Genomic DNA, 25,503 nt, shown 5'->3' with positions numbered 1-25,503 from the left:
CCACTTTTAGAACATAATTACAAGCGATGTATGTGTAACATATAATTCTTCACAGCGCAATGATTAGAGTAGATTAAAAATAAGTAAATGAAATTCTTAGAATTGCATGTTGTGTTTACAATAGTTCATAAATAGCACATTAGTCAAGTATGATTTATGAATGATTCTACTATTATTAGTTGCTATACAACAGGAAGTAGTCCTAGATCACAACATCAATATATAATTTAGAATAAAACTATATCTACTGATTTTGTAATCACAAATCCAAACAACTTCTTTTGTATAGATCTTTTTATTGTTTTAACTAAATTTTTCTTTACATTTCTCTGTTTGAGTAAATTTTAATTTTGGAGTTGGACAGCCAAAATTTGTAATTTAGAGTTTTTGATAGTAAGAAAGAGAATTATAATGACCTTACCTTAATAAACCTACCTTGGTGCTAATCATTATAAAAAATAAATTATAAATTATGACACTGGAACACCATAAACTAAAAAATTTTTAAAAGTTAACTATGTTTACTATATCTACAGGTCCACAGTCTTACTTATAAAGTAAACAAACAGTGTTGTTACTAATGTGGCATTGCTACATATCTATTGCATTGATAAACTGTACTATGATAAATTGATAAACTGTATTTTCAATTGTAGCTGTTTTGTTGAGTTTGGGGAGGGTTGACCTGAATGATTCATTATTTTTCTCCCTTACTTTTGTTTTGTCATTCATAAAGTTCAGTATTTGAAGTTTGGATTATTATTTAATGTTACTTATTCTTTGATCCTTGTTAGACCATATGACCAAACTTTATGTAAAAATAATAATCCTTTTTTTATTTTTAATGTGTTTTTACTTTTATGTTTCTCACAGTTAATTAGTTTTACTGTAAAATAATTATTAATAATATTTGAGAATATTAAAATAAAACATTAAAAAATTTAACTTTTAAAATTTCCCTGTAATTTAAAGATATAGGGGTTTACAATTTCCAACTGTCTTCTGCTTTTGTATACAAAGGTAAGTACATAATATATGCCCATGGCATCCTCTAGGAAAGTCCTGAAACATTGTATTTTTTAATCAAACAATTTTATTGCACCCTTAAAAATTTAGTGCCCAGGACAACGCCCCACCAGCCAGTCCCCCCTATCGTACACCTGTGTGTAAATGTGATTTAAACATTTTTTTGTTGATGAATGGTCAATAATTCTCATAAGAAAATGGTAAATCACTACATGTTATGTTTTTTTATTACAGTACTTTTTCTTTTCACAAGTACGGTTTTTGTAAATTACTGCTTACATTTTGTCATTTTTAATTTTGTTTTAATAACAATTTTACAGAAATAGCTATTGGTTAAAATTAGCAGATGATCAATGATTTAAAAACCGTTCATCAGAAAACGACACAACCGGTTAGATTTAATAGAAAAGATTTGTTAATAGGCACTTGATAGTACAAAATATTGGATTTTTTTGTAAGTTTTACACAGACTTAAAGTAAGATTAGATTGAAAAATATTCAAAAAGACAGTACTTTTTACTTTTCTTTAGTTACATTTTTGTTGAATGTAAATTTCAATAAGTAAATAAGATTATATAAATAAACGGTAAAGTAATTCGAGAATAAATTAAGACTATCCTAGATTATTTTGCCGTGAAGCAAATTATTTTAACTATCTTCTCATGACAAGTACCATACTAAAGTTTTTTTTTTTTAATGATATATGTAATTAATCATTTTGAATTTAATTATTTACTGAACGAGTGTGTGTGTCTGTTAAATAATGAGATCGTGTTTCTACCTCTTAAAGATAGCAGTAATAATTGATTGTGAGCTCTTTCGTAGAGATCTTGTTCATTTCTGAACCTGCTCTCAAAGATCAACACTTTCAGGTATTCAGTTGATTGCGTATCATCATTTATGCCAGAATGTTCATTCCAGAATAACACAAATATTACTTAATTGCAATAATTTGATCGTTAAATAAACTAAGTTTAAAAGTTGAGCGACGTGTCAATTTGAAATTTTTAATAAAATTAAACAAAACACCAGAGAGATGTTTTTATGCACTTACTGAGGTTTACAGAGGACTTAATATGTGTTTGAGTGGCACAAAAGATTTCATGAAAGACATTAGAGTATGCAAGGTGATATGACTTTCCGTTTATAAGAACTGAAAAAAATGACCCAGATTGTTTGAAAAGACCTTGGTGTCCAAATGATATCTAAAACTGTGAACATTGACAAGAATATTGCATGGAGAATTTTATAATCTTAAAATTTTGATGTTAAGAACTTAATATAAAAAGAATTGTGTCAAGAAGGTCTGCACCAGAGCTAAAAGAATTCCACAAGGAAATTTGAGTTGACATGCTGAAGCAACTCGATGGCCCGAACTCAGCCTTTTTCAAAATATCATCGTTTATGATGAAACTGGATCTTCCAGTATCATCCTGAGACAAAACAAGTCAACATGCTGGAAAATGCCACCTTCATCAAGAATGAAAAATGCTCTTCAAAGCAAGTTTAAATTCAAAGCCATGTTTTTTTATGACAAGAGTGTAATTTTGGAAAAAATAGATTCCAGATGGTATAACAGTGAACCAGCCTTATTATTAAAAGTTTTGAGAAAGTTGAGAGAAAAAGGTCAGTATAGAATTACCAGAACTGAGAAAATATTGTGTTATTCTTCATCAGGACTATACGTCTGCTTTCACAGCGCTTTATGTAAAGCAGTTTTTTATCAACTAACTCATCACTAAAGTAGAATACCCTCCATATTTGCCAGATTTGGTACCATGTAGCATTTTTCTTTTCCCTGAATAAAATTTATGCTTAAAGAAACGTGTTTTAAGTTGGCTGGTGCAGAAAGTAATAAAAAAGCAGATTATTTTAAAACAGTTGGTAGAAGCTAATCTGCTCCACTTCTTTGACCAGTAAAAAATAAGATTGCATTTTAAGTGCAAATGGTGACTATATTAAAGGGGACAAGTGTTAAATTTGTAATCCACAATGTGTCAGTCTCATTATTTAAGACACATCTCATATGTAATATCTACTTTATCCTTAATTTGATTTATTCTGTTTCTAAATGTAACAATTTTGACTGTAATGGAATTTTTTTTTTAACTGTTCTATTTGTGTACTAATTATTTTTATGAAAGTAATTATATTTTTAATGATTTCGCATGTTGTTAATCTTAAATTCAACCAAAATTACAAATAACAATGAGTCGGTATAGCGTATAAGGTTGTCATATTTGTCAATATGTAATGTTGACAAATACAATTGGATTAAAAACAATATAATTAAGAGTGATTTTAAAGAATTAAGAGCTTTTAATGTAAAACCCAAAGAAACTACCAGTACTTACTTTTTTCATGAAAGTTTATATGATTACTTTTCCAAAAGTTGTTGAAGGTGTGAGCTTTGTACAATTCACTTTTTGTACTCATTTAAACACATTCAAATACTCCTAACCTAAAACACATAAAGTCATCAATGTCAGTAGTGCTTTGAATTTTTGGTGTTCATCCAAAGTGTGGGGATTTTTTCATAATCATTTTCTTCTGAGTAGCCCCAGACAGAAAGATTACATTTAGACAAATCCAGGAATTGCATAAATCACTAATCTTGCCACCTTGTATTTCTGTTAAAAATCTTATGAAAAATGAGTGTTTCTAATGAATGGCAAATCTTGTTTCTTTCATCTTGTTGAAAGAAGTCTGTAGTTCTCACGTTTACCATCAGTTAACTAGTTTTTTAGAATTATTAAAAATTCTTGAGATATGCATTTGTATAATTTTTTTTTTTTTTTTTTTTTTGTCTTCAGTCATTTGACTGGTTTGATGCAGCTCTCCAAGATTCCCTATCTAGTGCTAGTCGTTTCATTTCAGTATATTTGTATAATAATTATGTAAAAAATATATATACTTCCGGTTGATTAACAAAAGCATATCATCTCACATCATCATTAACTGTTTTGTAATACAGCTGATGAGGTTTTCCTAAGATCAGTCTTTTATATTTAATGAACTGATAGATGAAAATCATAGATAGATAAATCATAGATAGATGAAATCATAGTTTGTCATTCATGTTATACATTATTGATTAATTTCCAAACTGTACTTTTATTCAGAAGCCTGTCACTATACTTGACATCTCTTTGCACCGTTTACCTCATTCAGTTCAAGTTTACATATTATGGTTCGAAACTTTAAGAGTAAATAGTTTCCCTTGCTACCAGGCAAAACTACCTTAAACTACTGTGGTAGACTTTTAGAGTATTGCTAGTCTTAGTTTTAGGCTAGGGTTGTTACATTGATACAGTATGTTTTATATTTATCCTCTATATAACAGTGTACAACTCATTAATTTTATTGGACTTATTTATTTATTAATTTTTGTTATAGTATTAATGAAGAGAACTTCTGGCGGAATTACTTCTATCGTGTTAGTCTCATATGTCAGGCAAGCGAATTAAATTCAATGGCACAGGAAGGTGATGCACGTACAACCAGCATTGAAGCATCTGGAGATAATGCAGGTATTTATCTGTTATAGCAGTATTTTACATTTAAGCGTAATAAAAACTTTTTAAGTCCAGTTTCATTCTCAAATTGTTTTTATTTTATTTAAATAAGCCAGCATGAGCATCTAGCATTTTTTTTATAATCTTGTGTCATTTCAGTGCTCTTGTTTATTTGTATTCATTTTTAAGCTTCTGTATTCTAGTTAGCTAAAATTAACCATAAACCTGGATGGCTAATAATGCATTGGTTTTTAGTGTGAAAGGCAGTGACCACTATTCTGTAACTATTGCTGATATATATATATTGCTTCTTAGGGTTTATAATATAGCATTGAATTAATCAGATCAACTTGAACTGTTGAACTTAAAAATTATAGTTTAATTTAATAGGAAAGGGAAATAATTTGGCAACTTGTTCTAGAGCTTGAAATTAAGAAAAAAATTCATACGAACATATGTCCAAAAATGCTTTCTTATCAAATTGTGGTTAGCAAAACATTTTGCGTGGGTTTCAGTTTTCCTGGTGAAATGAGATAGTACTGAAATTTTTAAAGCATTATATGAGGGGTAAACTGGATGGTTCCTCATTTTTTTTGGACCCGAAAAATCGAATAAAACAGGTCCCAGAATTGCATTTCACAAGGTTTTTGTGATGTCCTATGTAAAACAAAAAAATTCACTTTTTATAAGTTTTTTAATGTTTAACCTAACATTATTAAATGAGTAATAAATGTGTAAATTTTATTATCAAAACTTGTAGAAAATTTAATTCTGAGAAAATTGAGCTAATAAAGTGTATGAAAAACAAAAAAAATCAAATTTTATTATTACAAACTTAACAGAAAAATGTTATGAATTGGTAAAAATTAAAAAAAAGCTGTTTTTAGTGCAATAAATTCAGACCTTTGAAATTAAAATACTTTTAATTTACTAAAAAAATGTTCACTGTGTTTATGCTGTAATAATGTACAATAAATGTTCAAAAATTCCATCATTGACATCGATGCACTTTTCAACACATTTCATTTTCTATCATCAACCTAATGATATTTTCACATTCCTTGATGAGGGCAGCATTGAGAAGGCAAGCAAGATCAGTTCTTCACTTATATGTATTTTTTGCTTGTATATCTCGCATTTCATACATCCCCATAAACAGTAATCTAAGGGAGTGAGGTCTCGTAGTCTAAGTAGCCAGTTTACCGGCCCTCTATGTACAATCCATTTATCACTAAATTTTACATGTAAGGAAATAAAAAATCTTACTTCATTTGTAAGGTATGTTGGTGTTCTTTCAAGTTTGTTAGCGTATTTCAATTCTTTTCACCAATGGGAAATTTTCAAGCACTGTAAGAAATTCATTGTTAGAAGGTTCTAGCTAATTTCTCCCCATGATGTGTTTGAAGGGGCCCATTAATTGGTTGTTGATCATACCACATGAAACGTTTATCAAAAATCGTCGCTGGAAGTTTGATTTGATTACAGCACATGTGTTTTCTTCAGATCATCAATGTGAATTCTGTTTAGTTTATACCATTATGGGTAAAAGTAGCTTCATTCAAAAATAGTATGAACGGAAAGCAGTAATTTTTGTTAACCCATTGACAAAAATGCAGTCATCTGCATGGTCAACAAGCTAGAGTTGTTGAATTTTTCTGAATGTGGTAAGAGGATGCAGTCTGTTGGCATGCAGTGTCCTCTGTGCTGTACTTTGTGGAATTTTGAGCCTTATAGAAATTCTTTGTGTGCTCATTGGTAGGATTAAGCTACACCGCCTGAAAAATGTTTTCACTTTCATCACCATGTACCAGTTGACGTTCAGATGAAATGAGCGCTAGGAAACGTAACATTCTCCCAAAGTTTATTAAAAATTCTACAAAATACTTTATGGTTTGCAACTACTCGTCCTGGATACCTATGTTGCTACTCTTACACCGCAGCTGGAGCACTTCCATTGCAAAAGTCGTAAAAAAAATCACAGCATATTCTGCACGAGTGAAGAGAGCGACATTTTTCAAAACGGAATTTCATTTTTTTAAATTCAGTTTCAATTGGAAAAGTGTATGTACAGTTTAAGAGTACAGCAAACACAAAAACACTATATAATTTGATTCTCAAAAATAATTAAAAACAATCAAAATTATATAAAAAACAACTAAACCACCTAACAATAATCACTAACACGTAACCACAGTTTCATGACAGCAATTAGTAGTATTCAAATAGTTTCAAAGCATACAGTTAATGTTGCCAACCTGATTTTTCAAAGGTCAAACATATTGTACTAAGAACAGCTGTTTTTAATAATAAAAGTTGATTTTTTTTTTGTAAATTTTATTACATCAATTTTCTCAGAATTAAATACCGTACAAGTTTTGATAATAAAATTTACCAATTTATTAGTCAACAAAATTATTGTACTTTGTCAACCCATCAAGTTTACACCTCTTGTATATCATCTTAAATATTTCAGCATGAAATCCGGGCAATATTTTCGGTAGCTGTAACTCAATAACAGAGTATTTACGGATACATATATTTGTATGAATTTTTTTCCTTATTTCAAGCTCTAGAATCAGTTTATGTACATATTATACAAACCTACAAAATATTCCTTTGATAATTTTAGAAATGTATGACAGATGAAATACAAGTTTTTATTTTTTACATTGAGTAATTAAATATTGTACAATTATTGTTATACAATAACTAATTATAACTCCATAACTAATTATATAGAGTTTTATAATATTTAAAAGGATTACAAGGTTTTTAAGAAATAGAAATAGGAAATCAATATTATTATTTGTAATTAATTCACCTCATCGACCATTTAACCAGTTTTTTTGCATTTTATGTGCAAATCTTTTAATAAAATAACAAGTTACATTTACATTCTCGGTTATTACTTTTTTTTATACATTCTAATTTTTGTCTTCCGTGACAGTTTTCACCATAAATCTCCTTCTATATTACGATTTTATTCTAACTTCTGCCATCTCTTGGTACCTATGGCAAAGCCTTTCCTATCTCTTCATCTCACCATGTTTATATTTACTCCTATGACTGATTTATCTTTTTTCTCCATGATTTCCTTAATTCCCTCAGACATTTTTCTGAGTCTTCTTTCATGCCATTTTATTTCTTCTATCACTTTTTTTAATCTTATCCCATCCGTTTTCTTAATACAACCATACCATGACATTAAGAGACATGTTTATATTTCCCCCTTGCCTTCCCCCGCTTAAATTCATCTTTTATAAATGTTTCTCACACTGCCTCTTCCATTAAAATTTTTTAAACTTCTTTTACTTTTGCAGTTTGACTAAAATTTAGGTACTTTTTCAGCAGTTTCATTATATATATAAAGGATTTCATTCATTATTTGTGTACAGGATATATTTATGTTATTTTTTCTATTATAAGGGACTTATGAATTGAAAATTCAGATTTGGCTAGTTTGTTTTGTAACGTCAGAAGTCATTGAATAACATTCTTCTCAAAACATAGCATTATTATTAGTTTTGAGTCTTAAAGTTTTTATTTATTATCATCATAACTCTTCTCGTAGTGATCAATACTAGGATTGGTTTGCAGCAGTCTTCCTCCTCTAGGCAGTTCTATCAAGTACTAAACACCTTGTTTCCATGTGCATTTTACACCCAATATCCTGTACGGTTTATTCATTGTATGTCTTGGTGTTCCTCTTGCGTTGTTTTCTTCAACTGTGCCTCTGTTATGGTTTCCAACAAACTGTTATGTCATATTACGTCCTATCCACATGTCTCCCCATTTCTTTAACAAGCTTCATAAACATAGCACCTCAGTCCTTCGTAACACTTCTTCATCGATTTTGCCCTTCCATATTATTTTCAAAATCTGTCTGTTGCAAAACTGCTCAAATGCATGTATTATTCTTTTCCCTTCTGCCCCTACTTCCTACTGCCCGTACTTCACCGCCATATTTTAATTATAATCTACATATCAATTATTTGATTGTGCATTCAAAAAATATACTTTTTCATTTCAACACAGTGTTAACATAACATATATATTTATTCTACATAACATATAGAAATAAGATTGGAATGCCGTTGCAGTTAATGTCGTGTAAATCCCATTTGTAAAAATCATAAAGCATTCATCAGTAGAAAAAGTAAAGACGCTTACTATAAGATTTCTTTCATTATATTTGTTATTGTAACATATACTTTTATTTGAAGCAAATGAACTACTTTAGAATAGTTCAATTTTAAGCCGATAGAACATAGTTCATGATGGTGAAAAAAATGATTCTGATCGCATTAACACGATAATAGAATTCCACTAGCAAAATTTGAAAATGACCCTACATTAGAGCGCAGGGAGTCTGCTAGCTGTCATTATATTTTCTTTCCTCTCTGGCTCTCCAATTGTTAACATTTTACCAGCATAAAATAGTAAATCGTATTCAAATAATTTAATACATTTTTGTCATGACTCCTAAAGCAGTCTTTAATCCTATTTTCTGCATTAAAGTTCTTGCTTCTGTTAATCTATTTTTGCTTTTTATTCTTAACTTCATGTATCTGTTTTAATGTACCGCCTAGATAAAAATATATTTAAAATTATAATTTGAACATTATTTTATCATATGTTAATTTATTATTACTTAGTGTTTCTTTCTTATGCCATTATTTTTGTTTTTTTCTTTTGTTTTAAAAATTGAATTTTTCTCACTAATGAATCCACACTGTTCATTTTTTCATAATCATGTTTAGTTACCATTAATATAAAAATATCATCATCTTCATAATTATTATTATTACTACATATTTTATAGCATTGGCTTACATAATTTTTTTAATGTAATTTATTGTAGCACTTTTTATAAAGAAATTTTACATGTTTTAACTTTTGGAAAGAGAAAAGTTAGAAAAACTGCTCTTTATTGTGATATTAAATAAATTTTCAGTTAAAAGATAAATCATTGTATTATAAATATTTTAACTTTGTCTAAATAGAAAATTATGTGGAAAAAATTATTATCGCTTATTTTTATACATTATTATTGGAATTTGTTTATAGTTTGTTGATTATTTTAAGATCTTGTGTCTTATATTTTAGTGTTTACTGTTTTTCACAATTCTATTACCGTAATATTTCAGTGGTTTTCTACTTAAAAAAAAAATAGACAAACTTGTGCGGTCAGGAATTTTTAAGTCAATCTATACTTACTATAAAGTTTATAAATTAATACCCTAGTCATTTTATGATCGATTATGTATCCTAACGTTTTCAAGGATTATTTGGAAAAAAATAATATAAAAGCTTGATGCCGTACAAATCAGTATACAGAGTGGCATAAAATTATCTGTCAGTGAGGAAAATTAAATACGTAAATCTGACGTTTAGTTTAAAAATGTAGTATAAATTTACTTCTGTATAATAATTTATTAATGTTATTAATCTAAGAAAAAGGTTTGCATTTAAGACTTTCTTTTCACTATATTTATTAAAGCTGTTTGACCGCTGTTATTAATGAGAGGAAGGAATATTTAAATACAAATCCACCACTTCATTAGACATTGTACAATCACACGCATTTCAACTGTATGATCTTTAACAGTTGCTTCTAGTAGTGACAAATTATAGTCCAGGTTTAATCAAATGAGATACATATCCTTGTTTAACAGTAAATTAGAGATTTCAAAATTCAACTTTAAGATTAGCTTCTAACACAAGATATTTAAAAGAGGTTTGAGTTGATTTTTGTACATATAATGATCTTAAATGTTCATTCCTTATTTACATGACAATGGAGATCTGGATAAATAATCTGTAGATTAGTTGAAAACCTTCATATATTGCATCATTATTCAAGGGATGGGTGAGTACTTCTTTAGGGAAATGTGAGCCCTTCTGGAATTGAAAGGCTATTCTGTGTCTGATGGAAATGCAATTTGTTAAGCTGGTCGACCTTTAAGTAATGTGATGCGACCTTCCCAAGTAAAGATTTCTCATTCAGAAGAATTATAGATATGTTGGCACTTCACAATCCAGGTGAGTCTTGAAGGACTCTTTTGGTTAGCTTTGTTTGTTTTATATTTCAGCCCTTCTATGAATGGAATGTTCTTTTCTAATTATATAAAATTTCATTTTCTTTAGTGGTAGTATATTTTTTCTGATAGTTTTCCTGGAAATTTTTATTTCTGTTCAGCGGTTCAACTAAAAGCTTGATCTGGAGCCAAGTTGCTTGATGTATAAAGTCGGCCTAGGTGCTAATATAACATGGATTACTTGAAGATGACCTAGATCAAAAAATCCCATTTGCAATTTAATTTCAGCCAGTATCCAGACTAGCTGAATTATTGAGTAACAGTGTGTGATCGGATGATCCTGGTTAACATTTGTTTAGGAAAATCAATTCGTTTGAAGGTATCCTGAAAATCAGAATTTGAAGCTTAACTCAATCAACCAGCTATGACAACGGGTAATACCATTAACATATAGCGATAGGGATTATACTTTTTTGAAGTTCACTAACTGATAAGTCAATATACAACTGCTGAGATTTCACTTGGGCATGAGCAATTATTCCAAAGAATTTCTCTTTCATAGTGTAAGATCTAAGACTTATAGAAGCTACAGATAATTTATTAATTAAATACTACTGATGCTTATTATGTATTGATAAGATTTCAATATTGATAAGAGGACCTACATCTTAGAATATGTAAAAAGTGTTTTAGATAGATTTAAACAAACAATGTATTCTTGAAGAAAGTAAATTTTGAACATAAGGAACAATAAATGTAGTAAATTTAAGGTTTTTGAAGTATTTTTGCACAATTTATTTATGAAAAAAAAAAAAATTTTATAATTGTTTAAATTTTTTTTTTTTACAATATAAAGTATCCTATTTGTTCCCATCAACTAGCCAAAATTATTTTATGCCCAGTATATTTTATTAGGAATTTCAGTATTAAAAAGTTGCAAAGCCTTTGTTTTAAATTGAAATTGACTTTAGTCAAAATTAAGTTTGATGAACCATATGTTATTGAAACTATTTTTTCCCAAAAAAAATTTCATCAGTAAGTACACATGCTGGCTGTAGTGAAGTAATTTCCTTGCATTTCTTCAAATGTTGAAGTTTAAAGTATTCTTAGCATTAAATTAGTTTACTTATTCTATATTTAAATATTTTCTTAAGAATCAATATTAAAGTGGATTCAACAGATATAACTGTTATAATTATTATAGTTATTAATATACTTATAAAAAGCTTCTTGTCATAGCTTTACCTGTGCTATATTGTTACTTGCATTTCCGTTGAGGTCAGGGGGTTTCTGTCCCCCAGGATCCGCTTGTGTTCATTAACTTCATGCTTGTGAGAATAATAATGATAAATAAAAATTAAAGCCCATTCAGTTTATAAAAACTATCAGTGTATTGCAATTGCTTCAGAGCGGCAGTTTGGTCAGTGCAGGACCAAACCTATTACAGGATTAATTATTGGGTTTTCAAATTTCCTGTCACAGCTTCGCTCATGAAATACATAATCAGAATTACAGACATAAATTACCATCAAAATGTTACCAAATCTCATAAAGATTAATTCTGTAGTGTTGCAAAAATGTAAAAAAAAACCGAAAATGGTTTTTAGATATTTATCTGAACAGTATTTGCAAGCCCAAATCGAGTGAATATCTTGTTTCAGAAATGGGCAAAATTTGCAGTCATTGTTCAAAATTTGTTTACCTTTCATAACCCTTTTAAGGTAGAATTTAAAAACAAATACAAATTGGTTTTTAGATATTCACATGAAGATTATACACCAAAAATCAAGTTTATATCTTCATTTCTTTCAGAGAAATTAAAAAAATTATAAAAATTAATATTACCCCATTTTACCCTTTAAAATTGAAATTTTAAAAAATCTTTCTAAGCGTGCAGTTACACCTTAAGAAGAATGATGTACAAATTTCCCTCAATTTATCTTCATTGGTTTATTCTGGGCGTTGATTACAACTCACTTACAACGTGTTCTTATATATATTTTTAAAATATGTAGCTTATTTTGTTAATTGGCCTGAATGGATTATCTTTTAAGTGTTATTGCATGAAATATTATCTTATCATGCCTGGGTATTTATAATTGTTTATTATGTATTTATTTATTTATATCTTTTATTATATTTTTTATTTGCATTGTGTGTAGATATTGATCTGATATTTATTACACGTATATTATTATGCAGTTATTTGATCTTTATTTAAGATTAGATATTTTAGTTCTTTTTTTTTATTTTATTTATTCCGCTTAAAATTGTTAAATCCATATACTCCCCTATATATCTATTGTGCACCTCAAAGTATTCTTTTAATGCTGTTATAAACATGTGATCATTGCAGAGCAATCATTATTAAAGAAATTGATTATTTAGAAGTCACTTCTTTTCCTAAGATGTGGCATGTGCTCTTTTTCTGAATTATTTTTAAAAAATTATTTTAAGTCTTTACCCAATAATAACGTGATTAATGACTGCTTTTTAGATTATGGTGATTATTTTGATTATTTAGTGGATTTTTTATTTAGTTAATGTAGCAATATTTGTTAGCAATACTATTATTATTTTGATATGTTTTTTATTTATTTGTTTGCCTTTAAAAAAGAAACTGTCCACTTATTTATATTTCTTGTCTTTAGGTTGCTTCTCTAATTCTTTTTATGTTGTTAGCATTATGGCACAAATCAGCTTTTGTATGATGATTATCTAAAGTAGGTTATATGATTATATCTTCAATATCATCCTCATACGTACATGTGTTCATATTAACATTATATTTTGGAATCGTGAGGTTACCGATTGCATATTAGATAACTAAATTTAAGTAAATAACATAATACATTTTTCAAGCACTAACACACCCAAACAAATAGCATTTCATTCATTAGCTGTCCAAAGAATTGAATTTACATTCATTAAAATTGGACACATTGAACACTGCTTCAGATGTTTGTGGACAATTTTTTAGCAATATTTTATTTAAAAAAGTGTAAATCCTTCTTAGAAGGATTTATTAACTGATTTACCAAACTAATTTTTTTTTTAATAGGGAGAAATGTGATAATTCTTTCAAACAAAAAAATATATATATAAGCTGAAGATCACAATTCATTGTTCCTTTTTACCTTAATATGCTACTCTTTAGGGATTTATTTTTATTTAACCAAGCAGTAACCAAGGACTACTCCTTTGTTATTGAAATTTGACTCAGTCAGTCTATTACACTGTATTTTGAAAGAAGTGCTGTGATCTCCTAAACTGGTGCAAACCCTCCAGATCCTCTTTAATTAAGCTTCCTATCAATTTTAGAGCAGTCACAGGTATTAAGAGTGACTAGAAATTTCTCCCTAAAGCATCTTGCTACAAAAACTTTGTAGTGAGATTTATTCCTAATTTGTACAGATTTATTCCTAATTATCGACAGTATATTAAACTGCAGACTCTGCTTTAAAATATTGAAAAATAGTTTCAGTACTACACACGTAGTAGGAAAATGATGATAATGTGTTGTTACTTACAGTTGAGCTGAGTTTTGGGATAACTTTAAACCTAATACATCCTGCACAATTTTTCTGTTAGGTATTCTTTACTTTCTCTGATTTTCCCTTCTATCCGTTTAGGTCAAGGAGTTGGTACTGAATCGAAACCTTTAATAAAGATTTTAAGTCTTAGCTTAACTTAAATGCTGGCCCCCTCTTATAATATTATTTCGCTAGAAGTGCCCTCTTCATCATTAGAAGTAATAATTTGTTTCTGTGTTTGTGTTAAGTTATTGAATGCAAAGTATTATTGTTCATTTATAGTCATTTGTACTGATATAAAATATATGTTCGTACAAAATATAAAAGACTTTGTGATATTTTGTCCACACTATCCCCACCTAGTACCCTCCAGGATTACTATTCAGTCTGTTACAGCCTCAAAACCAGTGTTGATTAATCTGTAATTTTTTATAAAATAGATTTAACAATGCTTGTAATGTTTTTGATTTAGCTTGAAAGGTTATAAAATAATATATTCATTTCATCCTCTTTTTTCCATTGCATCATCTCCATCTGAAGGATAATCCATTCGGCTATCTTGACTCTAACCTACCTGAATAGTTGAATCACCTTCTTAATTCTGATTGCCAAGACTATTTTCTTCTTCCAAGTACCTCTTCTGCCATCTATTTTATCATGTAAAATAAGTTGAAACACAGAGTATTTCTTGACATTTCTGCTTATGTGCATATCATATTCAGCTTCATTTAACAAACTATTGATCACCTTTATTTCCTTAGACATCCTTCCTGACACCACAATGTTAGCAACATGATCCCAGAATGAAATTTTCAGCATGTATCACAGTATATGTACATCTGCAGAGATGTACATATACTGCACATTTATTTTTATTTATTTATTTATTTTATTTATACATTTATTTATTTTTTTCTCCTCTGGAGTGTGCAATTGAAGACCCAGCTCTCCATGCCATATAGAATGTTGACCATATATAGCAACATATGAACTCAATGCATAATTTTAAGGTCAAATCCTTGTGGGTCATTAGATTTTTTTTTTTTATTCAAAAAAACTTTCTGTCCTCTTTCAGTTCTCGAACATATTTATTTCGATGGACTTATCTGTCTTCTCTTGTAGCCGTGTACCAAGATATTGAAATTTAATAACTCTTTTGATGAGCTCATCATTCGACTTTAATTATTGATAAACTATCTCAGGTGCATCATGTTTTTTATGTATTACCATCCACTTTGTCTTCCTGGTGTTAATTTCCAGACCGTATTCAGTGTTTACATTAGTCACTCTTGTAAGATATCCTGCAACCCAAATAGTGTATCAGAAATAAGCTCAAAATCATCAGCATATCATATATTTGACACATATCTATCCTCCCATCTTGATACCATCGTTATCTCCAGTTGCTCATTTGAAAACGACCTCTGAGTGTATGAAGAATGCCAGGGACAGGATGTAGACCTATCGCACAATCTTCCTGATAGATACCTTCTCCAATTCAACACTTTCAGAACAAATTACTGCCATCTGATTAAAATGCTATAACGAAATTTTGTATACAAAGACTGATACCAGTGTCTTTCAAGACCTTCATCATATCTTTATGTTTCACATAGTCAAAAGCCTTCTTTTGGAGACTAAAAGAAGATTTCATCAATAAAGCTTGCGATTTATATCTCTGCATCTTTCTGCTAGCACAGTGATGGCATAGAAGGCTTCACGGTACCATAACCACCCTTGAAACTAAGCTATTGAGAATCGGAGCTTTCTTTGCACCTCTCATGCATTCTTCAATGAATTATTTTAAGGAGAACTTTTACTATATGTGACATTGGACTAATGGTTCTATAGTCACCACACTCCACAGCATTATTCTTTTTTGGCAATGCAGTAAGCATTGATTTCAGCCAATGTGTTGGAATTTCCCCTGAGCATAATATGAGTTGAAAAACTGGCCAAAACACAATAGACAATTGATCGTCCTTCAGTAGTTTTAATAGTGTGCCGTGCATTTTTTCAGGTCCGACAGCTTTACTATTTTTCATATTTTTAATTGCTTATATCATATCTTCTTTCATTTCATCTTCATCTAGACTATCTTCTTGACCAGAATTGACATTATCCAGCATACGCTGTGCAGGCTTTGCATCACCAAATAATTCTTTGATGTATTTTCTCCATTTAGCATTTTTGTCATTCTCCTCTAGTATCATATTATCATGTTTGTCTTTCAAGTTATTTAGTACCACTTTACAGTACAAACCAGTGAATACTTTCATTTTCTTATGGACATTGAAAAAATCGTGTTTAGTCTACACCTCTTTGATTTTTTGACACTTCATCTTCAGCTATTCATCTTATGGATCTTTCTGCAAATAATTCTGCCCAGTCTCATGCACACATTTCCATTACCTTTTGTCATTCTTTATCACTCGTAAATTCTAATATTTCAGTGGTCATCTATGCATTCCTTCTACTACACTGCAAGGCAAGGTGCCTCATTCTGAATTCTAGACTGCCCTTCCTTCTACTTTTCCCAGATGACATTTGGGTCTGCTACAGACTGCAATTCCACCATTAAATCTTTCATTTCTTTCATAGCATGCATATGAATATCTGATTCTAGCAGCTTGCGATCATTGATCAGTTGTGGTGACGGTGATTTGCCCATCTGTGGAAAATGTGATTTTAACATAATAACAACTAGGTTGTAATCAGAATTCACATCAGCACTAGGATATGTCTGCTCACATTTAACATATTTCTTCATGCTGACCTCTACTGACTTTTGCATTCCAATCGCCCACCCAAGACTATGGTGATTTCACCTCTTAGTGAGTTTTAATAATGTTGCAATCTGTTCATAGAACCACTCGATTTCCTTGCCATCCTTGTCTGCAGTAAGTGCATAAACTTGAATAATATTCAGAAGTCAAATTAGTTAACTTGATTCTTTCCAAAAACAGAACGTAATCCAAAACCCCATTGCCAATGTGTTCAACCATCAAAACAGGAGCACCCACTCTGTGACTAGGATCATTCAAACCGGAATAGAAAATCACTGCTTTGTCCAGCTTCACACTTCCGCAGCCAACGCCCTCACTAAGTTCAAGAATGTCTGTTATATAATTGCTTCCTCTCTACATCAGTGTTATGCAGTTTACCAGCTTGGAACAGACTGTGAATGTTCCATGTGGCTAATTTTACGTTCCTATTGTTTCTGCAGCTTTCATTTGTCAAGGAGTCGGTGCAGCCCCATCTGGAAATCCGATTGGGGGCTGTTTTACTTCCAGCTGATGATTTTACAATAACTCATGCCATGTTGACTGCTGACAATACTCCACTGGTTTCCCGATGTCTTTTGGGGGATTTTCTATCAGGGTTTACTCCTCTATAGCATGGTCTCATTTTGAGACCTTGGAGACTCTTCTACACATCCAACACAGCATGTACTTGACTGGGGTACATAAACGTGCCACAGGTTCTGATTGCCATTTCATTTCTCCTTCTGTGGGACTAGCACCATATGATGGTTGAATTCAAATAAGTTTTCTCAAATCTAACTTCAACTTCATTTATGTAAGCTACTTTTAAAGATTGAAGAAGTATGTTTCATAATATTTGATATAAACATCTCATCATGTAGTTCATGATAATTACTGATCTTAGATTGATTTTTCATTTTTGTATAACTAGTGTTGTTTTTTTTTTTAACAAAAAATAATTTCTGAACAAACTGAAAACAGTAATACAAGTATCATCCTACTTCTTGTACCTTTGCCAGCCTGAGAGTTGAGATAAGATATTGCAGTTCAGCCAAAGTAATCATTACGGTATCACATCCTTAGATGGCTCAGCAGTTTATAAAGAAATTCACCCCTCATTTGAAATGATATCAATAGGAAGATGACACCCAGCTATGTACAGAGTTTGTATGTATCTAAACAGAAAAATATTCATTTTTGACTACATGTTTAAATAAAACGAAAATGACAATTTCCCTTTTGTTTTCCTTCTGTCCCCTATTTTGTGTTTTTCTACAGAAATACTTATATCAAGATCAGATTTTATTCTCAATACAATGAAAGGCTTATCATGTTTGCTAATAAAACATACTTTTATAAAGCTATGATTATCAAGATATTGAAGATTAAAAAATATTGACATCACCACCATTTTAGAATTAGTAAATATGATTACAAAATAGATGATAATTTTTTATTTATTAATTAGGGAAAGTTGCTTAAACATATCTACCCTGTACAAATGTTTACATATTTTTGTCCAAAGAAGAGATGGGATGGACAAAAAGTGGTAGATCCAGAAATTAATGAATTAGATACAGCAGAAAGATGACCATTATGAAAGAAATAGAAGAAAAATAATACAAATGGTTTGGTTATGACTAAAAAGAGACAGAAAGAGAAAGAGTAAACAAGGTCAGAATGGAAAAGAGACATTTCAAGGTAGAGTCAGAAAAGAGCATAGTGGCCATGATGAAAATAAAGATTGAAAATTAGATAAATATTAAAATGATTCCTCAATCCAATCTTTAGATAAAATTTTCTTTTAGCAAACACAAAATGGCTGGCAGAAGAAAAACAAAGGGGAAATTACCATTTTTTTATAGAACTTTTTTTGTTCATTTTGAAATGTAGAGGCAAAAAAATGAATAGCCAGATACACGTTTTTGTTACACATTCCACATTTTAAGTGGGCATTTTCAGTGAAATATTACCTTCAGATAAAAAGCAGCATCAAAAAAACTTCCTTATTTTTGTGTCATAATACTCAGCATAACTGTTGTTTTATGGGTGGAGCAAAATGTTAGTTCTTATGTCTAATTTTGTTAATGCATTATAAATTTTAGATACCACATTTATAGTCTTTCATCATATAGTATGTAATCAGATTTAGAAAATGTAATATATTTTGTATTGTAATTTTGCATGACCTGGTACATTTTTTAGGTTATATTTGTTTATTAGATTTTATCATTTATTCTCATCGGTTCATATTTTAATTTATTACTTTTTCTTTAGTGTTTTTATTTTATGCACTGCTTGCTCGGTACTGATTTTTCATGTATGTACGTCTTGTGTATGTGTTATGTAGTGACCCAAGCATCAGTACAGAATAAGGAAAATTTGAATGCGGCTGCTTCCAGATCAAGTACAGAAGCGACTGGCACTAGTCATTCTGAATCGACCTCTAATAAAACATCTGGTACATCTAATATTATCAGTAATGATATCGTTAATAGCAGTGTAACTAATATTAGTAATGGTAAAGTGCCTGATAGCCCTTTACATGAATTTATTTCTGATACTTTTACGGCAAGTAAACAAGATTTATTAGAAGTTGAACAGAATATGAAGAAACTTGGAATAACTGATGATGCTCAATCAAGATCAGCTAAAAATGGTTTGTATACGGTTAACTTTTTTATATATTTTTTATTTATTTATTTTCAGTCATTTATTTACTGAAAAATCATTTTTAAGTATCATTTTAAGTTTTCCTCTGAACATATTAACTATTTTACAGGTCGTAAATATCCATTTATTTTATCTTAACAATTTGCAATACTAAGAAAAATTAGCGAAGTCCAAGTATAGCGCAGGCTACACTTTGTATTTAAATCCTTTTGCAGTATTCTTTTTATTTCAATGAATGAATCGATCAGTCAATATTTACTCCCTCAAAATAATATATTTACAGTGGTAGTACATAAATATATTTAAAGTATACATATCAATCGCTTTACAAACTGAATTATGCACGTATAATAATTTCAATTAGGGATCACTAGCAGAAGAGAACTTGAATGCTAGTGATGGTGCTATTGAGTGAATATAATTACAATCATTTTATAGTTACCACTCACAGTAAAACAATTGTAAATTAAACATAATATTGATTGTAAATTTAGACAACATAAAAATTTTCACACAACAATAAAATCATGAGTTCAAAATAGATATAGATTGAATAACTGCAGCGCTATCAAGACAAATTAACAAAATTTATTTTGAAATAAATTTTATCCAATATCTATTCAGTTATTTTCCTAAGTTTAAAGTTACTTAACCTCAAAAATGTAAATTCAATATGTATCCGGTGTACTAGTTTGTGACATGCACAATGAAACTGTATCCTACATGTAATCATGTAAACCCTCAAAACATTGAAATACACATCACATCATAAATAATATGTTAAATTTTTGTATAAAATTCTTTTTTGTTTAGACTAATATAGTTAGTTAAATTCTTTACATAAGTTAGTCTTATTATTAGGACACCCATTTCCTTAAAAATTTACTTGCTAGACTATTGATTACACTTAACCAAGGCTGCTTTAAGAATATATTTTTGTATAGTAAAAAGTTTATTTAGCGAGTATCAAATGCCCCATTCCAAATTTCTATGGAATAATTTAGCAAAGAATGAGCATATGCATAGTACATTTATTTATTTAGCATATGGCACTAAAACATAACACTAATTACAGTCAAAATTACAAACAAAGATTTAACAAACTAATATATGCTACTGATTCTGGAGTCGCCATCAGGAAATCTTCAGGATTCCCTTTATACGCTGTCCTAAGGCAAACTTCTGTGATGTGTCTGACAGTTTGATTTTCACCACACTCACAAAGGGGCTTCTGTGTTTTACCCCATTTATACGTAGTACATTGATTTAATGATACAAAAAGATCTGATTTTATTGTTCAAAACTGATAAAATAAGTGTATTTTTTGTTACTTAAAAATTTGACACGAGTTTGCTATTTCAGACATGGCATCCAGATATTTTACTGTTGTAGCTTTTATTATTAATTCAGAACTGCAATTACTTATAGTATCATGAACCACCTCACAAGATGTGTAAATTCTGATCTAACTGTTATCTAATGTTCATACTGGCCAGCAGCATTTGTAGAAAACTTTATATATTTGGTTTTATCCTGGTTTAAAGTACATTATGTTTGAACTAACTTCCAGTTTATCTCTTTATAATCGTTTGTTCATTTTGATTAATTTTATTTTAATTTTCAGTGTAATGTAAATTTTTTTTATTTAAGTGAAGGTATAGTGAATTTCTTTTTTTGAAGAAGTACTATCATTGTAATAAACATCGCTATTGTTTGTATTTATAGGTTATTTTATTTTATATCTTTTACTTTTTACTGTCTGTTTTTATCATTATATCATCACAGTTCAGCATTGGTGTATCAAAGGCTTCACTTTCTTTCCATTCTGGAGTAACTTCTTTATTTTCATCATGGTCACTGTTCATTTCTTAATCTACCTTGAAATGTCATTTTTCTGTCATATTTTTGGTTTTCTCTTTCTTTTTCTTTCTCTTTTTAGTACATAAACAAATCATTTTGACTTATTTTTCTTCTATTTCTTTCATTATGTTTATCTTCCTGCTGCATCTAATTCATTAATTTCTGGATCTAGCTCTTTTGTCCATACAATTGGAATCTTTAGTCATCTCATCTCTTTTGCTACATTGCTTTATTGGTATATTCTTACCGATTATCCAGTTTTATTACTGTATAGTAATGTTAAGCAGTATAACATAAGGGAAAGTCAGAAGTAAAGAGATTTATATTTCTAATCCAATCTCTTATCTTGCAACACCAACTTCTATTGTAAATCATTACCTCATAGAGCTGTTTGTGGTTGTGATAAATTTCAATTTAAAATGAATGCTCCCCTTGTCCAATATCACTAAGGAAAAAATACTGACAGTGATATATTATCTCAATATGGGAGTGAAACTAGCTGAGGTTATTTATAGAATGCTACAGCAATTTATAGAGTGGTATATTTATAGAGTATAACTATACATCACATATCCAACAATCAGTTCAACATTCCCAAAGAAAAAATGTTTTGGGGTTTCACATTTGTTGGCCCTTCTTCATTACTTCCAGTAGATCATAACTGGTAGCGTCTCGGCCTTTCATCCGGAGGTCCTGGGTTCTGTCATGCCTGACCAGGAGGTCAGGCATGGCATTTTTCACACATGCTACAAAACACTCATCTCATCCTCTGTGGAAAGAATTGCTTGACTGCGGACCCGGAGGTTAAATAAACAAAAAAAAAAAAGTAGATCGTACATTATAAAGTGATGGATATATCAAGATGCTGAAGGAAAGGGTTGTGACACAAATTCCCACAAGACAGTGGAGTTTTCAAACAATCAAACAAGATTTGATGCCATACTGCTAAAAATGTCAAAAAATTTTTCAAACAACGAAACATTAAGTGCTCCTGTGGCCTGGCAACTCCCCAGACTTAAATCTAGTTGAAAATCTTTGGACAATAGTCAAAAAGCGACTCTCAAAATTGAATTATACCACAAAATTTGATCTCATTAAAGCAGTAATATCAGTATGGTATCGTGATAAAGAAATTAAAAAAACGTGCAGTACACTTATTGAATCTATTCCAAATCGTGTATGTGAAGTGATTAAGAATAAAGAACATATTAATTACTAGATCTTCACAAATTGTAGTTTTGATTTTTTTTTCTCATAAAGTTAATTTTTATTAAATGACTTATGTGTTGCATTAATTTACGCTCTAGTGTGTGTATATATATATATATATATATATATATATATATATATATATATAACATTATGGTCAATTCTTCTCTTTATATTATCAAAATTATTTATGTTTTTCGTAGTCACTGCATATAATTTATTAATAATCTCTAGCAACGATGTTCTGAGGTTATTTTCCACTGTATAATTCAAGTGCTGTAATTCAACTGATCACATTCTCATGCAGCTCAGTCTCCTCGCTTCTCTAAATCTCTTCATACTGTCACAGATGTGACCTTATGTTAGTGTATTTATCTGTGGTATTACCATGTTTTAATTTTCTCTTTGTTAATTAATTATACACTTTTATTATTTAACAGCCTGTTTCTAAAAATATGTTGTCCTATGAAGATTGCATTCATCGTAAATGATAATCCATGAGTGGTAATTTTATGATAGTCTGAATGTTACTGGAACATCTAGTGGAATATTAGTTAATATTATATTTATCATACATAAATATAGCTTTGTCACTATGTAGTTTTCACCAAAAGAGAGTACATTGTTAATAGAAAGACAATGAAAAATACCAGCTAAGAGTTGAAACCAAATGACAGGTTTCAATTTTTAAACCAGTATGGCTATGCCATATTCTGCTGATATTCAAACATATTCTGCTGATGGAAAAACAAATAATTAGTTGTTGTGATATTATACTATTAGAAGCTTGCGGGATCAATGGGATTTACTATTGGAGGTAAAGACTGCAAATATAAACATCTATCCTTAAAAAGATTTATTATCAAACCAAATTACATGTTTACAGCAAATAATATATAAAGTCTGTTCAGAAAATAACCAAACATTTTTAATTACACGCCAACGAAGATATTTATTGATATTTTGTTGGCAGCATTCTGTTCTGCATAACTTCATCTGTAACCACATGTTCTTATATTGTTGAAATCTTGTTTAGTTTTTGTGTTATTGTTATTTGAGTACAATGTGTTTAAGTATTAGTAGCAATTTTTTGATGATTGAACTTTTGTCTTGATGTCGTAGCCATAAACCTGGCCTTCATCTCCCAGTATGATCCTTTGCGTGAATGTTTCATCGCCATCAGCTTATTGAAGAAGTTGCCAATAAACGTCCACTTGATATTCCTTCAGTTGTTCAGTCATCAAGCGAGGAACAAACTTTGCTGCAACTTGATGCATGTTCAATTTTCCAGTCAAAATGTCACTGCATGATCCGATTGAAATGTTAACCCCTTCTGTAAGTTCTCTGACAGTCAGTCGACGATTTGCACACACCAGATTGTTAATTTTCTGAATACAGGTGTCATCGGTTGAAGTCAAAGGCCTTCTTGTTGAGGGTCATCTGACAACCACTTTTAAATCATGAAAACCATTCGTAACATTGCATATGATCCAGAGCATAATCTCCATAAGCTTAGTTCAAAATTTGAAAGTTTTCTCCAGTTTCACACAAAATTTTATGTTGTATCGTTACTCTTGAAAATCGCAGATTACAAAAATCGCTGCTAACACTTTAAAACATGTCACACTCAAATAACAATAACAATAAAACTAAATGAAATATCAACAATCCAAGAACATGTGGTTACAGAGAAGGTTATGCAGAACACAATGCTGCTAACTGATCATCACTAAATATCACTGTTGGTGTGTAATTAAAAATGTTCAATTATCTTCCAAACAGACCTCGTATATTGTAATTAGGAAATTCATATGATTGAAAGTTTACTGCCATTAATTTTTTCCCCTTATCAGAATGGTTTATTATTATTTTGCACTTTTGTGTGCGTGCGCGTGTCTGTGGAAATGCAAGTGTTGATATACTTACACATGTACAGTATTCATATTATATATTTAAAATATATATATATAATGTATGAGTATTGAAATAGCTATTTTAAAGTGATGTGAGTAGTATATTAGTATATATTTCAAGAACTTCTATTGTCTATTTAAACGTGAAATAACTAACCACCTTAATGTGTTACCAAAATTGGCGTATTTTATTATGAGTATAAATAATTACATTATGTTCAGCTAAATCGTACCAGACATCTTTCTTGTAGTAGAGAGAAATAATGCAACATGTTTCATTTTGGTAGAGTATGAAAGTACTGGATGACCCTGTGGTGATTATTAATATTTGACTTCTGTTAGCAATTTTTTCTAATCAAAATAAGTAATTGTACAAAATATTGTAAAACAGATAAATTTTGAGAAAGATCACAGTATATGTATTGTTTTAGACCCTTTCAGCTCATCAATCAGGTACTGTATATAGCACCTATTATGACTATTATTATTAATTTAGTTAGCAGTTAGTTAAATTTTTTTTAAGAAAAGAATACTATATTGTTTTACTGTTGTGTAACGTAGAATCATATTACAATTGTGTTGCATTTCTGTATATTTATTATTTTTCTTTTCTTTATATATATGTAATGCATCCTTTCTTGACAAAAGGGTTAGATTAATTTGTCGCTACCTGCACCCGGCTTTCTTATGACTTTATGCGCATCAAGACCACCTAAGCAATACTAGGCGAAGTTGAATTTTATTATAGTAGTAATTTTCATCGCTTCACAGCCAGACCCTATTGTGAACAGAGTGAATTGTCACTCGTAGAGCTGAACATATCTTGCACTTCAATAACCTTAACATACTAGTATGAGATTGTATGTTCAGTTTTGTGAAAAGGCAACAGGAACCTGCTTCATCGTTTTTACTTTCCTTAGGAAGTTCAGTTCAGAATACTTCATTCTCGGTTTCAAGAGTCACTTGTACCT

The 25,503-nt window shown here is 29.9% G+C and overlaps 1 protein-coding gene across 4 annotated transcripts in view; it reads left to right on the top strand.

Moving 5' to 3' along the window:
• The window catches only part of Sap47 (Synapse-associated protein 47kD), a 239,340-nt gene that overhangs the window by 180,086 nt on the left and 33,751 nt on the right, over nt 1-25,503 (top strand). For 3 of the 4 annotated variants that reach the window (XM_075371806.1, XM_075371805.1, XM_075371807.1), the window contains exons 7-8: nt 4,423-4,556; nt 19,228-19,536. In XM_075371806.1, the coding sequence (XP_075227921.1) occupies nt 4,423-4,556; nt 19,228-19,536 (443 nt within the window). The remainder of the gene's footprint in view (nt 1-4,422; nt 4,557-19,227; nt 19,537-25,503) is intronic. The other variant, XM_075371808.1, reaches the window with a different exon arrangement.

The sequence above is a fragment of the Lycorma delicatula genome, chromosome 7 (assembly GCF_047948215.1).
Source record: "Lycorma delicatula isolate Av1 chromosome 7, ASM4794821v1, whole genome shotgun sequence".
NCBI classification, from domain to species: Eukaryota; Metazoa; Arthropoda; class Insecta; order Hemiptera; family Fulgoridae; genus Lycorma; species Lycorma delicatula.
This window is presented reverse-complemented; position numbering and strand designations above follow the sequence as displayed.